Source organism: Artemia sp. Qi Xiang Cuo, chromosome 7, assembly GCF_049724085.1.
Source record: "Artemia sp. Qi Xiang Cuo chromosome 7, ASM4972408v1, whole genome shotgun sequence".
NCBI classification, from domain to species: domain Eukaryota; kingdom Metazoa; phylum Arthropoda; class Branchiopoda; order Anostraca; family Artemiidae; genus Artemia; species Artemia sp. Qi Xiang Cuo.
Genome location: NC_142800.1, coordinates 81,558,968 through 81,579,567, shown reverse-complemented (window position 1 = coordinate 81,579,567; position 20,600 = coordinate 81,558,968). Strand labels below are relative to the sequence as shown.

Here is a 20,600-nt window from a genome sequence, read left to right as displayed (position 1 = left end):
AAAATTTGGAAAAAAGATAAAAAGACATGGTATTAGCAGACAATATTTTAAAACAAATTAGGGTTTATATAGGTTTTCAAACCAAGTTTTGGCCATCTCACTTTTTCGCTTCTGTGGCACTAGTGTGGCACTAAAACCAATGAAAACCACATATTATTCATAAATCACGGTTTTTTTTTATGTACTGACCTAGCTAAGCTGTGACTCTGGCTAGCCTCACTTTGTCGAAGCCGAATTTAGAACCCGTTTGTAATTGCAATTGCTGGCCTACTGTCAACAGGACCAAGCGTTTTTCCGCCTTACTTGGTATCTGAAAATCAGATGTTAAGTGGAAACTTAAATTGCAACTGAACTTTTATATCACACTTCTGAAGGTTGATTTTACGGCCATGTGTTTGATCCCAACTTGGAAAACACTGAGGCAACGCGTTCTTTAGATAAAGCTTCTGAATACCCTTTGATATGAAATTATGCGAGAATGACAACATAATCAAGAAAACACAAGGCCATTCTTGAAGTTACTTTGGTCACTCCTTACTTACAGTTTCTTACTATTAACTTTTTGATGACGTAAATATTTCATCCAAATTGATAAAAAAGCAATATATCAACTCTGTGCAAAGGGTATTGACCACAACGTTAGATTTTTTATTTTTACCTTAGATTTATTACTTGAATAGATACCAGACAATATAATAAGGCATTTCAATTCGTGAGCAGGTAAATAGCCTCCATGCTTCTAAAAAAAAATCGTGGCAACAAGAGTAATAATCAAATGGTTTGTTTAATCATACCTAAATAGCTGGCTTTGCCTGCTCCGAACGCTTTAACATAACTTTGGGGGTGGGGATATGGAAGGAAAGCCCTAGGAGCTCGTTCCCTTAGTCTGTAATAAATCAATAGTCTATGGGTTTTGCGAAGAGTATTTTACCCCTCTGTTTTGTGTGGGGTGGCGTTTGGGATTCTTTTGATATTATTGGTCTGGTATCATCCTTTATTTATGAAGTAGCAAAGCATTTCTGATGAAAACAGTGAGACGTGCTTTCTTTTGGAAATTGCTGAGCTTCAGAAGTGTTCAGCAAATGATAAATATTTATTACTGGCAATTGGGCCTTCCGAAAAGTAAGGTTACCTTGGGTATTTTACAAAATATAAATTCATAAATAACTATTTACATTTATATTCTCTTGCTAAAAGAGAAACACACAGTGAATGATTTTTTTTTTTTTTTTTTTTTTTTTTTTTTTTTTTTTTTTTTTTTTTTTTTTTTTTTGTCCTTGGAGCTTTTATTTCTGGGTAATTTTGTCAAGAATCTAGGCTTTTAACGCTTCTTTTAAATTCCAGAAATGTATTTCTACATTTTTACCTTTGGAAATTCCTAGTGAAGAAGAAGCCGGTAAAGATAAGGAGGATAATAGGAAAAGGTATACCAACCAAGAGGAGCTATATATGGATGTCCTCAAGGACATGAGGTTTGGTAAGTACATCTCCTTATGTATTTAGTGCATTCATGATGCTGGACTATCCTTTTAAGGTTTTCAGACAACATGATCGAACCGGATCGATCATTGAGCATGTCCTGTTCATATTTAAAGGATTCAGTACTAAAAAAAAAAAATAAATAAAATTAGTGTCATTTCTCATAAAAAAAATTCTCATTCCTCATAAAAGGAATCCTATTAATCTCCTTTTGTTTTTTGTGCATTCACGGTATCACTACTCTATATGCTACGCTTTTTAGACCGAATGATTGATCCGAATAAATCTTTAAACATATCCTATCAGAGGCAACGCTGTAGCGTTGCCTATAGTAAAGGCCATACGGCTCCAATGTTTTATTATTATTTTTTTTTTTTTTCCCAGAGGCACTTCATACGGAAGGGTCATCGTAGAAACTTCCAAGGGGGCTCATTCGATTTTAAATCATGAGATCTAGTGTCCTTTTTAATAGTCGAAAGTGATTGGAGGGCAACTAGGCCCCCTCCCCCCACGCCAATCATTCCCCCAAACACATCCAATCAATATTTTGAGATCGCCATTTTGTTCAGCGTAGTTGATTTCCATATAGAAAATATATTTTTGAGGAGGACACTCCCCCACAACCCTCAGGACAAGAGTTTTAAGTTATGCCCTGGGGGCATATAAGGTTTTTTATAGAAGGTGTTGTCGTAGAAACTTCGAAACAGGCTCATTCGATTGGAAATTCAAAGAGCTAGTACCATTTTAAATAGTCGAAAGTGATTAGAGGGCAACTAGCCCCCCCCCTCACGCCCATCATTTCCCCAAACACATCCAATCAAACTTTTGAGACAGCCATTTTGTTCAGCGTAGTTGATTTCCAGATAGAAGATCTATTTTTGAGGAGGGCACTCCTCCACAACCATTAGGGCAAGGATTTTAAGTTATGACCTATGGGCATATAAGGTTTTTATAGAAGGCATTGTCGTATAAACTTCAAAAATGGCTCATTAGATTGGAAATTCAAAGGGATAGTGCCCTTTTTAGTAGTCGAAAGTGATTGGTGGGCAACTAGCCCCCCCCCCCCACGCCCATCATTCCCCCAAACACATCCGATCAAAATTTTGAGATAATCATTTTGTCCAGCGTAGTTGATTTCCAGATAGAAAATATGTTTTTGAGGAGGACACTCCCCCACAACCCTTAGGGCAAGGGTTTTAAGTTTTACCCTGGGGGTATATAAGGTTTTTATAGAAGGCGGTGTCGTAGAAACTTCAAAAAAGGCTCATTTGATTGGAAATTGAAAGGGCTAGTCCCTTTTTAATAGTCGAAAGTGATTTGACGGCAACTAACCCCCCTCTCATGCCCACCGTTTTCCCAAACACATCCAATCAAAATTTTGAGACAGCCATATTATTAAACGTAGTTTTAAGTCTGGAAATTAGGTCTTTGAGGATGACAACTCCCCCACAGTCCTCAGGGCAAGTGTTGTAAGTTATGCCCTGGGGGCATATAAATTTTTCATAGAAGGCGTTGTCGTAGAAGCTTCAAAAAAGGCTCATACGATTAGAAATTCAAAGGGCTAGTGCCTTTTTAATAGTCGAAAGTGATTGGAGGGCAACTAGCCACCCCCCCTCCCCCACCCACGCCCATTATTCCCCCAAACACATCCAATCAAAATTTTGAGATAACCATTTGGTATAGCGTAGTGGATTTCCAGATAGAAAATATGTTTTTGAGGAGAACACTCTCCCACAACCCTTAGGGCAAGGGTTTTAAGTTATGCCCTTTGGGCGTATAAGGTTTTTATAGAAGCCGTTGTTGTAAAAACTTCAAAAAAGGCTCTTTCGATTTGAAATTCAAAGGGCTAGTGCCTTTTTAATAGTCGAAAGTGATTGGAGGGTAACTAGCCCCCCCCCTCGCCACCCCCATCATTCTCCCAAACACATCCAATCAAAATTTTGAGATAGCCAATTTGTTCAGCGTAGTTGATTTTCAGATAGAAAATATGTTTTTGAGGATGACACTCCCCCACAACCCTCAAGGCAAGGGTTTTAAGTTATACCATGGTGGTATATAAGTTTTTTATAGAAGGCGGTGTCGTAGAAACTTCAAAAAAGGCTCATTCGATTGGAAAGGGCTAGTGCCCTTTTTAATAGTTGAAAGTGATTTGAGGGCAACTAACCCCCTTCTCACGCCCACCTTTTCCCCAAACACATCCAATCAAAGTTTTGAGACAGCTATATTATTAAACGTAGTTTTAAGTCTGGAAATTAGGTCTTTGAGAATGACAACTCCCCACAGTTTTCAGGTCAAGTGTTGTAAGTTATGCCCTGGGGGCCTATAAGGTTTTGTATAGACAACATTGTCGTATAAACTTCATAGAGGGTTCATTTGATTGGAAATTGAAAGTTCTAGTTCACTTTTTAAGCGTCAAAAGATATTGGAGGGTAACCATTCCTCCCCCCTTAACCCTATTTTCCCAAATGCATCAAAAAAAATTTAAGATAACTATTTTGTTAAAAATAGTTCAAAGATCATTTAACAAAAATTCCGGTGTTTACACAACCCTCCAGGGCCCGGGGGCAGGCATTACAAGTTATGCCCTGGGGGCATATATGGGTCTTATGGAAGGGATGCTAGTATTAATTTCAAAGAGTTATCATTTGATTGGAAATTGAAAGTTCTAGTTCACTTTTTAAGTGTCAAAAGAGATTGGAGGGCACCTAGCCCCCCCCCCCCCCTACTCGCCCTTTTTCCTCAAACCTATCCGATAAAAACTTTGAGATAGATTTGATTTTTTTTAAATAGTTCAAAGACCATATAACGAAAACTCAGGGGTCAACACAGCCCCCCAGGGCCTGAGGGCAGGTGTTGTAAGTTATGCCCTTGGGGGATATATGGTTTTTATTGAAAAGATGCTCGTAAGAAATTCAGCGAGGGCTCATTTTATTGTAAATTGAAAGCTCTATTTCAGGTTTTTAGAGTCAAAAGAGATAGGAGTGCACCTAGCCCCGCAGACCCCTTTATGCCACACGTATCTAATAAAATTTTTATATAGGTCTCTAGTTGAAAATTTCTCAAAAGACACATAAAATAAATTCATATGTTATCACAACCCCCCAGGGCGCGGGGGCCGGCGTTGTAATTTATGCCTTGGGGCATACATTGTTTGTATGAAAGGGATGCTCGTATAAACTTCAGAGAGGGCTCATTTGATTAGATATTTAAATCCAGACCTTTTTGAGATTCAAAAGTGATCAGAGGGCAACTGGCCCCCCAAGCCCTTTTCCCCAAAATACATCTGATAAAAAATTTGAGGTAGCCATTCTATTAAAAATAGTTCAAAGATCATCTAGCAAAACTGCTTTACGTATGGTCATTTCGTTAAAAATAGTTCAAAGATCAGATAAGAAAAACTCCTGTGTCGACACAACCCCCCCCCCCCAGGGCCGGGGCGAGTGTTGTAAGTCTCTGGGGGCAAATATTGTTCTTATGGAAGGTATGCTCGTATAAATTTCAAAGAGGGTTCATTTGAATGGAAATTAAACGTTTTAGTTCATTTTCTCAGAGTGATAAAGATCGGAGGACAACTAGCCCCTCCCGCCCTCCATGCCTTTGGGCGTATCGGATGGATAAACCCATCCGATAAAAATTTCAGGTGACCATTTTGTTAAAAATAGTTCAACCATCAGATATTGAAACTCCAGGGTCGACACAACCTCCCAGGGCCAAGGGACAGGCGTTGTAAGTTATACTGTGTGGATTTATATGGTTTTTTATAGAAGGGATACTCGTATAAACTTCAGAAGGGCTCATTTGATTGAAAATAGGAAGTTCTAGTTCACTTTTAAAGAGTCAAAAGAGACCGAAGCTTAATCTAGTCCCCCCACGCCCTTTTTCCCCAAACCCATCCGATAAAAATTTTGAGATAGCAATTTTGTTAAAAATTGTTCAAACATCAGATAATAAAAACTCCGAGGTTGACACAAACCCATTTTTTCACTTTGATATTGTTACTTTGATATCAGTTTTGATACTTTGATGAATATTTGATTTTTTTTTTAGTTTGATTTTGAAATAAGGAATTTTTAAAAACTTAAAAGTTTTTGCAATCAAAAACGAACAAAAATTAATTAAAAAGAAACTTTCCGAAAAAATAAGTTTTTCAAAGTAAAGGCCATTTTAAACTTAAGCTCAGCAGATACAAATACCTTTTAAAATTCAAGCTCAAAACGTCCAGAAATTACTATTAAAGAATAAATGAAACCCAAAACGAACAGAAATTGAATAAACAATTCTAGCAAAAACATACAACAAGTAATGATATAAATGAATAAATAGATCTTAAAGCGAGTAATGCTTAGATTGAATATGAAAATCAAGCTTAAGACGAAAAAAATATTTTCCTATTTAAGTACAAATGAAACGTAAAACGAACAGAAATTAAATAAACAATCAATGCAAACAACATACAATAGATATTAATGTAAATTAATAAATGAATCTTAAGACGAGTGGAACTTGAATCGAATATACAAATTAAGCTTGAAACAAACAAAATAACCACAAACAAGAGTTTGGGTATGACCTCCTTCACTCACTGTAAGAGTCTAAAAGCTACGGCGTCATTGGCTCTTTACTGAAAACCAATTTTATGACAAATATCTTCTTTTGTACTTAACATTGAAAATAAACATTAAAATCATAATAACATTTTGAACTGATGAGCTTTCAGCAATTAATATCATCATACATCAAATATTCAGTTTAATTTATTAGCTCTTTCTAAAGTTGTTAAAGACGAATATAGTTTCCCTACAAACAAGTGATTGGATACTGCCTCCTTTCCTAACTGTAAATAAAAACCAATAAACTGTAAAAATAAAAAGCGCCTAACTGAAAACGGATTATATTACAAATACTTTCTAGGGAAACTATATTCGTCTTTAACAACTTCAAAAAGAGCTAATAAATTAAACTGAATATTTGATGTATAATGATATTAGTTGCTGAAAGCTCATCAGTTCAAAATGTTACTATAATTTTAATGTTTATTTTCAGAGATAAGTACAAAAGAAAATATTTGCCACAAAATTGGTTTTCAGTAAAGCGTCAATGACGCAGTAGGTTTTAGACTTTTACGGTGAGAGAATGAGGCTATACCCAAACTCTTGTTTGGGGTGGTTTTTGATTGTTTTAAGTTTGATTTGCATATTTAATTTAAGTTTCACTCGTTTTAAGATTTATTTATTAATTTACATTAATATCTATTGTATGTTTGTTTGCACTGATTGTTTATTTAATTTCTGTTCGTTTTAAGTTTCATTTGTACTTAAATAGGAAAATATTTTTTTCGTCTTAAGCTTGATTTTCATATTCAATCTAAGCATTACTCGCTTTAAGATCTATTTATTCATTTATATCATTACTTGTTGTATGTTTTTGCTAAAATTGTTTATTTAATTTCTGTTCGTTTTGGGTTTCATTTATTCTTTAATAGTAATTTCTGGTCGTTTTGAGTTTGAATTTTAAAAGGTATTTGTATCTGCTGAGCTTAAGTTTAAAATGGCCTTTACTTTTCTTTTAAAAACTTATTTTTTCGGAATATTTTTTTAATTAATTCATATGTAAAGGATTTAAGCCTAAAAAGAACCAGGTCCATTTTTCTCATTTATGCAGTTAAAAATGCCTCAGTAGTACTAATGCCTCAAGATATCTAAAATCGGACTTTTTCATTGTATTCTCAACAAGTTTGTGAGGGTAAACAGCGAATAAAATTCAAATGCCTTTGTCTTTGCTTTAGCTTATATTTCTTTATTTTACAATGTTTTTGCAATGAGAAGAAAACCATGCTTCTTCTTGCTAATTTATCTATCAGTATTTTACCGGTTTTACAAAACTGTAAATTAACGGATATAATAACTTTCCATGATAAAATTATCTGTAACTTAAAATCATATCCTATCCATATGTAAAGGATTTAATCCTAAAAGCTATCATTCTATACCTTAAAAATCATTTTGCGAGTCTCAGTGTCGGTAGACTTTCTCAAAGACAAATTCTTCGCCGCACCACATTGAACTTCCAAAACAATTTTGACAAAAATTAATAGGGGACCTTAAATATGTCAGCAGTTCGTAAAGCTAACGAGAGGCTAGTTTAGATTAAAGAAAACATATAATCTCTCACCAAATTGATAATGAAAGCGCTGTCTATTCTATGTACATACAGCATAAATAACACATCTTCTGTGTCGGCAAGGTTTTCAATCAAGGCGGGTAGCACAGCAGGGAACTCCCACTTTTCTTTTTTCGGTAACCGAACTTGCAATTCTTCATTCGCCCAGCGTGATATTTGGAAAACAAAGCCTCCTTTTAATTTTTGTTGTAAGCACTCTTGTAAGTTTTCAATGCCCTTTCCTGAACTTTAGAAAGGAAATTCTGCTCTGTTTAATTGAAAGAAAAATTAAAACTTTCTAATCATGCAAGTGTCATTAAATCTGAATATCCCCGGTACAAAACGGGAGAAGTTACATGGTTTTAAAAAATTTCCGGGAAAGTAAAGGTTGGCATATGTTTTTTGCTTTTTATTAGGATCTCTTGTCCAAGCTGTGCAACACCGCCCGCCCAATTAATTCTAAATGGTTTCGCCGCAAAAAAACTTGTAATGGACGAGATAGGGCGATTCTTTAAGGGCGATTTGCCGCATAGTCCTAATTGCTACCATGATAAAAAGTAAGCGGTTTAATTTTAGTCAGCTGACTGCTCCAAAAACAGGGCAAACAAAAGCACCTAAGATACTGGACTTCAGGTCAGTAAAGGGACATAATATATTGAAAACATTTCACCTGCTTCATCAACGTGTTCAAATCCTCTGATGACTATCTTCAGCAGAACTGATGAGTTGGCTGTCTTTTGTTTTTTTAACTTGAATTTGAATTATCGTTCCTTTCTGGATGTAGAATAGTAAAATTTGTACCTTTGTTTTCTTTTATTTTTCTTCTGTTTTTGTTTTCAAAATTCTCTGAGTTTTTCGCACTTTTCGGTTTTATCTTACCAATTTTTTATTTTACTTTTCGTGTTGTCTCCGGGGTTTTTTCTACACGTTTTTGTCGTATGGGATTTTTCTTCTCGTATTATATCCGGGATTTTTCTTCACTATTTTGCCGTATAGGATTTTTCTTCTCGTATTGTCTCTGGGATTTTTCTACACTATTTTGCCGCGTAGGATAAATTATCTTAAAAGGGTGAAGAGATATCTATTAACCTGGATTTGTAAATTCTGAATGATGGGCATCAACCAAAATTAATTATATTTCTTTGCCTTCCGTTATATGGGGTTTAGTAAGTACACTGACCTCCCTTCTTGAATCCTTAAATTTTATTATTTTAAGTAAGAAACTTTTTTCCAAAAGTATCTTTATGTTTTCATTCCTTTTTTAATTGCTGTAAATTTGTTCTCTCTTGTCCATTTCTAGTTTCGTTTGTTCACTTATTTATACGAGTTTTACTTATTGAGTCTTGTCACTTTTCATGCGAGAGAAAGTTTTCTTGCTCTTCTTTTCTTTTAAGCTTTTCTCAACGTTTCTTTTAGATCTTTAAGCTATATATTTTGACTCGCAAACGTAGAGAAAGTGGTAATCGAGGATTTGGGCCTCTGGTCCTCCCTCCAAGTTTCAAGATTTTTGCGATGTTTTTGTATTTAATCTGTTTTTACTTAGCTTAAATATTCCCTATTTCCTTCCTCTCGCCAGGTTTGCTCCTACCCACTTAAATGTACCCGTTTTCGCGAAATAGATTTTCTGCAAGTGTCTTTATTTTATCATCCCATCCTATGGCCGGTAATATTTTTTCTAACCTTTTACAATAAAATAGAGAAATTTTACGTAAGTATGAAGGTTTAAATATCCATTCTGATATTCTTCATATCTCCATACTATCAGCTCCAACTTCAATATTGCCTATTTTTTCTTTTTTGCATCCATTTGTAGTAAGCGAGGTTTCTTTCTCTTTGACAACTTTCCCTTTTTATACTATTATAATTCTAATTTTGTAGAGAATTTGGCTTCAGAACAAAAGCTAGATCAATGTTTTCCAAAAGCAGTTATGTCTTTTATTGCCGAAAAAAATATTATCTTTTAAAGACTTATTTATTTAATTAAGTCCGTTCATTGCTATCTATCCCTGTCCAGGATGTCCCCTATTTCCCGTTCTTCATCTTATAGTTCTTCACCCGAATTACACGAAATTACTCTTTCCTATCACGACTTATCCAATCTTTTCCTAAGGAAATGTGCACAAGAAGGCCCTAGAAGCTCCATTTATTATTGGGAACATCCTGAGACACTGAGACAAAATCTCCATCGCTCTCTATTTTTCTTGATAAACCCAACAGTTAAGAAAATTGATCTATTAATCACCCTATTCGCTTTTTCTGGGAAACTGGATGTTATAGATTATGCCCGCCTTCGGAAGGTTTACTTTGTTTTCAACCTTGGCACTGGATTCTAGATACATGAAAAATGAATCATTTAGCTGTGGAACCTTTTTGGAAAATTATTGGAGTATTATATAAACATCCTTAATACCTATGGGTACCAATCGTTTCTTGAACAACATTCCTGAAAATCACGTATCTCGAATGCTTCCATTCAGTTTTATAAAATGTTTCTCTTCTGAAAAAAAGAGAAAAATGTTGATACAATGTTTTAAAGTCCATCAGTCCCATGCAAGTTCGCCCCTTTTCCTCCTAGTGATTAATCGCTAGTTTTTGCGACTTCCCATCACTGACGGGATCATTTACTTTTTCGTATTTGTTTCTAGTTTTTAGTCGTTAGTCAAATAATTCATATTTGAAATCACAGTAAACTTGTTACATATCCATAGTTGGACACGTTGGATATGAGAATCAAGCTGAAGTTTATGATCTTAAAAAGCCAGTGGAAAAAGCAATTAAGCTACTGTAGTATGATTGTTTTTTGTAGCTCTTCATCGATTCGTAGTAGTTTCAGACGATTTTGTACTATTGCTTTTCTTGGGCCACTGGCAACTCTGGTTTTACGACGCCAGAATATATAACTGCAAATACTAAATTTTGAAGATTAAATTAATTTTAGCAAATATTTGTTTTTCAATAAAATTAATTAGCAACGTTAAAACTAAAAAAGCTTAAATTTTCTGTTTCGAAAAACACTCCTTATGCTTAATTTTCTACATATTACAGGTACTAATATGTACCCAATTTAAATAGTCTAGGAAAATCTTTGGTAAAAACATTTACCGATCTTCGATACAGACATTTACCAAAGATCTTGAATACCCCTCTTGCAGTAGAACTAATGAGGCTCTCTCATTTTATTTTTATTGTTTTTTTATAATATGAGGGGAAAATGTCTTTTTTGAGGAAAATTGCTTCATTACCCAAGCTCCTCTTGGTGATTTCTCTTCCTGACTCTTGCTTTGTGAAATATGGTCCAGCTCTCGTTAGAAATTTTAAGTACGGTCGTTCAGCGGCTAGGGAACAGGGGAGAGGTGATTGTGTCTCTTCTTCAAAAGTTTTCTATAATTCAAGTAAAACTAGGGATGTCACTTGAAATTTAAGCTGAAACTCCCTAAATTTTGAGCAAATAATAGGAACAATCTTGTAAAAAAAATGCTTGTAAAAGAAATGGTAATGTTTGGTAGGAGTGGATGTAACCAGTTTCTTGGGGAGTCACACGCAAATACTCCCCCAGAGGAAATCAATAGAAAATACGCAAATCAATAGAAAATTTAAAAAAAAAATGTATCTCAGTATAAGAATCTCAGTCCGCTTAGTATACAAATATGCATAATTTTTTAGTACTAACTCTTCCTGTATTAACAAGAACAAAAACAAAAACTTAATTATAATGGGACTAAAAATATCGTTTCTTATTGTTAAAACATTCCGGCTTAGACTTTTTTTAAGATCACTATCCAAGGGATTCCGACATAGGTCCTGGATAAATTGTTTCAAATGGGGGCATAATCGGTTCAACCTGAGTGATGAATAACTGCCCCCTTAATCTTTTTCTTAGTTATGAAATTTTAGCCTAGAATGAAAAATATCTGAAAAAAGTGGCAACTAGTTATTATCATAAATAATTTGAAAAGTCACAAAAAACCAGGAGGTTAGGTAGATTTTCATTTCAGCAGCTAGATCACATGAATAAAACTGTTTTGAACGAAAGCCTTCGACAAGGTTTTTCTTTGATGGCTTTTTTTTGCGAAATATCATGTCATAAGTATCATGCAAATGTCGAAGCATGTCGTGAAACACAACTAGAAATTCATAAAATATTTAACCAGTCACAGTTCAAAATTTAACGTTTGGCCATGCTATTATGTGAAATCATTGGCAGCGCAATCGCGCTGCCTAAGTAAAGAACGATGTTGGCACAATGTATTATTTTATTTTATTTTTCATACCAGGGCACTTCGTATTGAAGGAGTTGTCGTAGAAACTTCGAAAAGTCTCATTAGATTGTGAATTGGAGTGGCTAATGCCCTTTTTAATAGTCAAAAGTGATTGGAAGGCAACTAACACCCTTTCCCCGCCCCCCCCCCCCCATTTCCCCAAACACATCCAATCAAAATTTTGAGATAGCCATTTTATTCAGCGTAGTTGATTTCCAGATAGAAAATATTTTTTGAGGAGGACACTCCCCCACGAATCTCAGGGCAAGGGTTTTAAGGTATGCCCTGGGGGCATATAAGAACGATGTTGGAACAATGTATTATTTTTTTTTCATACCACGGCACTTCGTATTGAAGGAGTTGTCGTAGAAACTTTGAAAAGGCTCATTAGACTGGAAATTGGAGTGGCTTGTGCCCTTTTTAATAGTCAAAAGTGATTGGAAGGCAACTAACACCCCTTCCACGCCCCCCATTTCCCCAAACACATCCAATCAAAATTTTGAGATAGCCATTTTATTCAGCGTAGTTGATTTCCAGATAGAAAATATTTTTTGAGGAGGACACTCCCCCACGAATCTCAGGGCAAGGGTTTTAAGGTATGCCCTGGGGGCATATAAGAACGATGTTCGAACAATGTATTATTTTTTTTTTTTAGACCAGGGCACTTCGTGTCGAAGAAGCTGTCGTAGAAACTTTAAAAAAGACTCATTCGATTGTAAATTCAAAGGGCTCTTGCCCTTTTTAATAGTCAAAAGTGATTGGAGAGCAACTAACACCCCTCTCACGCCCACCTTTTCCCCTAACACATCCAATAAAAATTTTAAGATAGCCATTTTGTTCAACATAGTTGAAAGTTCTGGAAATTAGGTCTTTGAGGATGACACCCCCCCCCCCCCATAGCCGTCAAGGCGAGAACTTTAAATTATGGCTTGGGGGCATATTAGGTTTTTATAGAACACAATGTTGTAGAACGTTAAAAAATGGCTCATTCGATTGGAAATTGACATCCCTAGTGTCCTTTTTACTAGTCAAAATCGATCGGAAGGCAACTAACACCCCTCCATTTGTTCCACCATTTTGTTCCACGCAGTTTAAAGTTCAGGAGATTATACCTTTGAGCAGGAAACCTCCCCACCGGTCTTCAGGGCAAGGGATATAAATTATGCCCTGGGGATATGCGAGATTCGCATTGAAAGTTTTGGCGCAGAAAATTGAAAAGGACTTATTTTGATATGAAATTCGAAGGGCTAGTGGACATTAGAACAGTTTCGAGAGGTATTTGACTACAACTAACCTCCCTCTCATAGCATCCATGTCCCCAAATACATCCAATGTAAATTTTTAGATAGCCATTTTATTTAACGTAGTTGCAAGTTTTGGAAATTTGGCCTGTAAGGATGACAAACCCTTCCCCCACAGCCCTCAGAGCAAGGGTTGTTAGTTATGCACTGGGGCATATAAGGTTTTTATTGAAAGCGATGTTGTAGAAACTTCAAAAAGGGCTCATTCAGTTGAAATTTGAAAGGGCTAGTCCCCTTTTTAATAGTCAAAAGTGACTGAAGAACAACTAACCCCCCTCTCACGCCCACCATTTTCCCAAACACATCCAATCAAAGTTTTTAGATAGCAATTTTGTTCAGCGTAGTTGAAAGTTCTGGAAATTAGGTCTTTTAGGATGGTAACCCCTTCAGAGCCCTCAGTGCAAGGGTTGTAAGTTATGCCCTGAGGACATATAAGGTTTGTTTAGAAAGTTGTTGTAGAAATTTCAAAAAAGGCTCATTGGATTGGAAATTGCCCTTTTTAATGCTCAAAAGTGAGAGGAGAGTAATTAACCCCCCTCTCACGCCCACCAGTTCCCCAAAAATATTCAATCAAAGTTTAGAGATAGTCATTTTGTTCAACGTAGTTGAAAGTTCTGGAAATTATGTATTTAAGGATGACAAACCCCCCAGAGCCCCCAGGGCAAAGGTTAATAATTATGCCCTGGGGGCATATAAGGTTTTTTATAGATAGAGTTGTCGTGAAAACTCACAAGGGGCTCATTCAATTGGAAATTGAGAGGGCTAGTGCCCTCTTTAATAGTCGAAAGTGATTGGAGGGTAACTAATCCCCCTGTCACGTTCACCATTCCCCCAAACACATCCAATAAAAATTTTCAGATATCAATTTTGTTGAACGTAGTAGAAAGTTCTGGAAATTAGGTCTTTGAGGATTAACGCCCCTCCCCCCAGCCCTCAGGGCAAGGGGTGTAAGTTATGCCCTGGGAGCGTATAAGTTTTTTTTATTGAAAGCGTTGTCGTACAAATTTCAAAACGACTGATTTAATTAGAAATTAAAAGGGCTAGTGCCTTTTTTAATTGTTGAAAGTGATTGGAGAGCGATTAGCGCCACTCTCACGCCCACCATTTCCCCAAACACTTCCAATGAAAATTTTGAAATAGCCATATTGTTTAACGTAGTTGAAAGTTCTGGAAATTAGGTCTTAGAGGTTGACAACCACCCTAACAGCTCTTAGGGTAAGGGTTGTAATTTATGCCCTGGGGGCATATAAGGTGTTTATAGAAATTGTTGTCGTAGAAACTCAAAAAGGGCTCATTCGATTGGAAATCGAAAGGCCTGGTGCCCTTTTTAATAGTATTGAATTTTTTATAGTAAAGATCGATGTGGGTATAATGTATTATTTTTGTTGTTGTCGTTGTTTAGACCAGGGCACTTCGTATCAAAGGAGTTGTCGTAGAAACTTAGAAAAGGGCTCATTCGATTGAAAATAGAAAGGGCTGATGCCATTTTAACAGTCGAAAGTGATTGGAGGGCAACTAATCCCCCTCCCACGCGCACCCTCCCATTTGCCCATTATGTTTAAAAACTAACTGTTGCCTTAAGATTAAATCAAAATGCACTGTGTTAATGCTAATTCCCAATAAGGCATCTCAGCAGTATCCTAAGAACGACTGAGGGTATTATGTTCAAATTTTCAGGGCTACTTCTGCTCTTAAAATTTAACCAAAGCAAAATAGCGTAAGTGTATCCAAGCTATCAAAGAAAGTAAACAGACTTTTTTGGCGTATGGTATCAAGTTTTCCATTTCAGGTCAACTAGAGGAGGTACGAAACAAAATTTAACACTACTATTTGTGTCCAGATTTTTAAAAGGGTGTATGCTGTTAAAAATTGCTGAAAATTTTTCTCTAGCATGCGAATAGCAGGCCAAACTATAAAGTCTTAATAAAAACGAAAAAATTTAAAGTATTATTTTATTTTTCCCTGAAAAGACTATGTCAATATAAAACGAACAGAAATTAATTAAAAAAAAACTTTTTCCACAAAATAACTTTTTCAAAGAAAAGTAAAGAACTCCATTAAACAAAAATGAGCAAAAATAAAATCAAATAATCTACCTAGCGTGAAACTACCACAAATCAGCATCGATAAATAAATGAAACCCAAAATAAACAGAAATTAAAGTAAACAAGCGAGTCAAACCCAAAACGGGCAGAAATTAACACGAGTTGGGCCCAAAACACCTGTCTTCGCAAGGCCACATCAAAATTTGCAATTGACTAAAAAAAATATAAATTAATATGCATTGTCAGTTTAATATACATATACTGATATATAGTAATCAAAATGTTAATATTATTTGATTTATTAAAGGTTATAAAAGTAAAAACATTTATATTTTTTCTGTAAAGTGGAGACATAGGGGTTTTGAGCCCAACTTATGTGAATTTCTGCTCGTTTTGAGTTTGACTGGGTTATTTATTGTAATTTTTGTTCGTTTTGGGTGATAGTTTCACGCTTGATAAATTATTTGATTTTATTTTTGCTCATTTTTTGTTTAATGGTGTTCTTTACTTTTCTTTAAAAAACTTATTTTGTGGAAAAGTTTTTTTAATTAATATTATGATAGAGCCACCTGTTTCCCTAGTTTGAACTCCTACCTCCAAGATAAGACCCTATTCGGCCTAAAAGAGACCAACTACAGGGTACTTTTTCTGAATGAGCTATTTTATTTGACTATTTGAATTTGACTTCTTCCATTTAACTTTTGCTTGCCTCTTGTAGTGCCTAATTTTTCCATCGATAAAAAAAGAAATTTTTTTAGACACTTCCGAAATGATACAAGAGGATGAATCAGGGAACTTGCGCTATATTGTGCCTTACCATTACGAGTCAGCTGCAAAGACCGCTGGGGAGCGTGCCAGCGCGGGAAGAATGCGACGTTTAGCTCAAGAAGCTGCAACTCTTGTCAACTCCCTCCCTCTTTCGACAAGTAGTAGTGTCTTTGTGCGTTGTGATTCTTCGCGTCTGGATGTCATGAAGGTAAGATTCCATGAGCTTATCACCAAAAAGTAGTGTGTTGCTAAACTTGTTCTTAGTTCAGATGAACCCAGCAAATGTTATTATGCGAGGTGTTTCAGATGATACTCTGCCCTCTTTGGACAAGTAGTTGTGTCGTTGTGCATTATGATACTTTGTGTATAGATATCAAGAAGATAAGAAGCATTTTACTTTTAACGGAAAAGTTTAGTGCTAGCAAAACCCGCTCCTATAATACAACGACGCAGCAAATATTTTAGGTGAGGGTACAGGTGATTCTCTTTTAGGGTTGGCTAACATAAACCAAAGCTTGCATGCTCTTTTTATCGAGTTCTTGAAATAAGGGGTTTTGAAAGTAAATACTTTGGCTTTTTTAATAAAGTTATAGTATAAGTGAGGTCAAGTTTTCAGTGAGGAAGTAATAGTACTCTAGTATGTCGTCTCTGTGGGATCGTTCTGATTAAAAAAAAACAACAAAGAGAAAAATCTCAATGAAAAAAAAAACAAAACAAACCACAAACGAGTCGATCCTTTGGAATACGAAGGGCGTGGCCAAGGTACGTTCATCCCCTGCGTTTCAAAAGGTCAGTAACTAATGGTTAACCGTTCTTCTAGCAAACACCTATGTTCGTGACCCTTTCCTGCCACGATTTGTTCAGTATTCTTTTAAGGCTAATGTTTCCAAAGGCTAAGACGTGTTTCTCTAGTTAGACATTTAGTTTCCAGCATTTACTTGCATAGAGGAGAACGCACATCACATTACTATTCATGAGGCGGAGCGTCAAGCGGATAGAGTATTTCCTACTGCACCGGATTGGTTTCAACTTATTAAAACCCGATATTCCATTGCTTTACCTTTGCATTACAGTTTCAGCAGAGAGTCAGATGGAGCTATGCTCTTTGTCTTGCTGACATTCACTGTTACTCCCACTTTTTCGGCCTTTTCATCTATGGCGTCGAATAGCAGCTGCAGTCACTGTTTAGCTTCTTCAAGAAGAACAATTTGTCAGTGAAGTCTATGTCAGAGATCTGTTGGCTACAAAAGTTCATTCCAGAATCTGAACCCTGCCTTAGAATGTAGTCCATAACTATGACACGCAGGAATGGAGATAGGACACATCCCTGTTTGACACCAGACATTATCTTGAATAGAGGCGGATCCCTATTTTTGTGTACAGAATGTTTTCAGAAACTCAATATTCACTATCTTCATAGAGTGCAATTTTCATAGAGTGCGGTAATCCGTAATATTTCAAAACCTTCCAATAAAGTCTTTCGATCCACAGAATCGAATGCCTTTTCAAAATCAATGAAGCATGTTTATTTTACTTTTTTCTGGCCCATTCCCTGGACTCTTCAACCATTAGTCTAAGAATGAAAATAAGATCAGAGCAAAACCTACCAGGTCGAAAGTTGATGCCCCTCCAGTTGTCACAAAATAGCGCATCACCCTTCGTGAAGATTTTGACCAGCATGCCCCTGGTACAATCTTTTGTATCTTTTGGGACTGTTTCGTTATTCAGGCGACCACTAGGAGATCAGTCAAAACAGTTCTGCAGGCTCGAAGGGATGTCTTCAGCATCTCTGCTGTGATCCCATCGACTCCAGATGGACGTCCATTTTTCAATTTTTTCACAGCTGTCTACACTTTTTTGGTGCTGGGGGGGGGAGCAAGAAAATTCGGATCGACTATAGGCCAGGAGCGAATATTTAGCGTTATAACGCTTAATAATTTAGCGTTAATGAGCATAAAACGCGAAGAATTAGAAGCACCCAATTGGGACGAGATAATTAATAATTTTGAAGAGGCTAAAGTAAGAGAAGTCAGATTTAAATAAATGGAAAATTTTGTTAATAAATGAAAAATTTCTGAAAATCTGGCCGGCAAATATAATTTTGAGAGAAAAGGCGCGAACCGCCAACGGTCGACATGGGTTTGATGTGAGACATACCATTTCGAGTAGAAACTGTCTTGGACATTTACTTCCTTCTTTTTTTCATAAATGTGAATTTGTTATAACCTTAATTTCAAAAACCTCATGGCATGGTTGCATTTTGAATAGTTACGCAGTCCTAATAAAAAAAAATGTTTCGGTGCATTTGAATGTCAGTATGCATGTTTCTAATTGCGTGCAAAAACATACGGTTTTCGGGAATTAGCTAGTTTTCCTTGTGAACAAAAAGTCATAAGAATGATTGTGATCCGTGGCTCCCTTATGAAACTTTAGCCTAATTATTTTTGCTGCTAAATAATATCCCCAATCCAGATAAATTGATAATCGCCTGGGTTGTAAGCTATCTTAAATTTTATCAATTTTGAAAGTAAAAGGAGTCATTGTTTTGATAGCAAACGGGAAAGAGTTTTCAAGTCCCTGTTTGTTGAAAGCTTGGTTTTATTGCTTTTTCTATTTGTTTTTGCAAGCGCCAATTTCCTTGACGAATGAAAAGACTTTTAGGAAAACATTTCCTTTGAAGGGTGAAGTGTTTGGTTTATATTCATTGGAAAAAATTTGTGGTTTCTTACCTTGGGATGTTGTAATTTTGTCTGTTTGGGTTTTTTATATTTTGTGGCCATTGTTATTGTTTCTTTTCTTGCTAGCATACGTGGTGGTACTGGGCACGACATGAATGCCAAACCAGCCATCAGTCTTATGTGTATTCTAATCACTTGGGCTTATGTATATGTTGAATCTTGGAATGAAGGAATGAATTTGATGGGATAATACCCCAATTGAGTCGAATCCAGGCACATGAGCAGTGCTGACCAAAGCAACTTGTTAAGTACTCTTGCCTTAGAATTTCCCCCTTTACCTCGTCTGAGTAAGCTGTATGTCTGTGTCTTTTACTTCGTCAAAGCCTATTCTGCTTTCACCGTCAATGTGTGACGGGAAACATTATAAATTTTCTAGTTTCTTCTTCTTCCTTATATGGAAGGGACTGGATGAATCAATCCGGAATTTTCGTTTTTTACGTAAGGTAATGTGCCTATTACCGTTACGGGCCGTCATTTCCTAAGCAATGTCTTTTGGTGCTTATTTCGTCGTTTATCGATGAATTGGCGTCAGTTATCAGTGGTTTTGGCAGTTTGTTGGGGCTATTTATAGCAAAAGATTTTTTCTCTTTTTTTAGAGAAATTGTTCCATTAGTCGCTAACTGGTTGTCGAAAATTAATTAAGACCAATTTTGGATCCAAGACATTAAATATGCTTTCCAAATATTTGTGATTATATTCCAGGTACACTGAGTAGATTTATTTTTGTTACTTCTTCCGGAATCATCACTTAGTTCTATTTTCACCTCCCGATTATGAATAAAACTCATAAAATTTTTCATATAAACTATGAAGCATATAAAAATGATAATTATTAGTCAACCGCCAATAAGAGTACAACCCCCAAGGTACAGACCCAGCTCTCGTCCCTCCTTGAGCTAGTTCTTGGCGATTCAAACTCCGATTAAAAGGCAAAAGGTGATGCACATTTTCTTTTGAAATAGATTCTAATTTTTCTCCTTGGCCTTCTGTCCCCAGGGAGATTTGGTACGCGTGTCTTGGAAAACAATGTCAATGACGAGCTTTTTTTTTTTTTTTTTTTTTTTTTTTTTTTTTTTTTTTTTTTAGTTTCTGATAACTCCTCCTGTATTTTCATCATATTTGCAGCAGTAGCTGTAACCTAGTAAAGAGCGAACCACAGTCCATAATTACCAATGTTAGTTTTCTGTAACCCCACATACATAGGGAAATGTCATCAGTTGGTTTATTTGCACTAGTGTTATCGATATATATTTGATAGACTGTGAAGTAGTCATTTTTGTTCGTTTTAAGTTTCAGCCTCGCTCTTTACTTCCCTCAGATAAGCTTTTTTCTATTAATTTTTTCTAAGATGGACAGCCCTATTGAATATGAAATCGGCAAGTAAATAACTTAAAATTTTAAAGGAACATAAGAAGCTGAATTTCTATTGCATTCTTACATAGAGAAAGGAAGAGGGGTGAACTTTATATTTTAACATTAGTCTGAGAAACCCCATGCAAACGAAAATTTAGTATTGATAAGCCTTTGAGTTTGAGAATATATGCGCTAGAAAGCTATTTATTTTCCCAAATATTGTTAAATCTTATACTTTTATTATGAAATTTTAGCATAAGAAAAAAAATTATATTTGATAGACTGTTTTTTGTTTTGTTTTTTAAATTTGTTATCCATTTGAAATGAAATGGGTTAGGGGGAATGTCTTTCTGACTTGTAAAAACTATAACAAAAATGGATATAAACAAATTTTGCATGCATTTTTTTAGTTTTTTTCTGTAGAGGGTTTTTGTCCCTCCCTCCTTTCTTTTGATTGAGAGCATGTTCATCCAAATAAATCGCAAGTCTGTATTAACA

General features: G+C 35.7%; 1 protein-coding gene across 1 annotated transcript in view; it reads left to right on the top strand.

Moving 5' to 3' along the window:
- Nucleotides 1–20,600, top strand: part of Bruce (BIR repeat containing ubiquitin-conjugating enzyme) — a 406,259-nt gene that overhangs the window by 282,146 nt on the left and 103,513 nt on the right. The window contains exons 39-40 of the mRNA XM_089091938.1: nucleotides 1,345–1,477; nucleotides 16,002–16,219. Coding sequence (XP_088948064.1) covers nucleotides 1,345–1,477; nucleotides 16,002–16,219 — 351 coding nt within the window. The remainder of the gene's footprint in view (nucleotides 1–1,344; nucleotides 1,478–16,001; nucleotides 16,220–20,600) is intronic.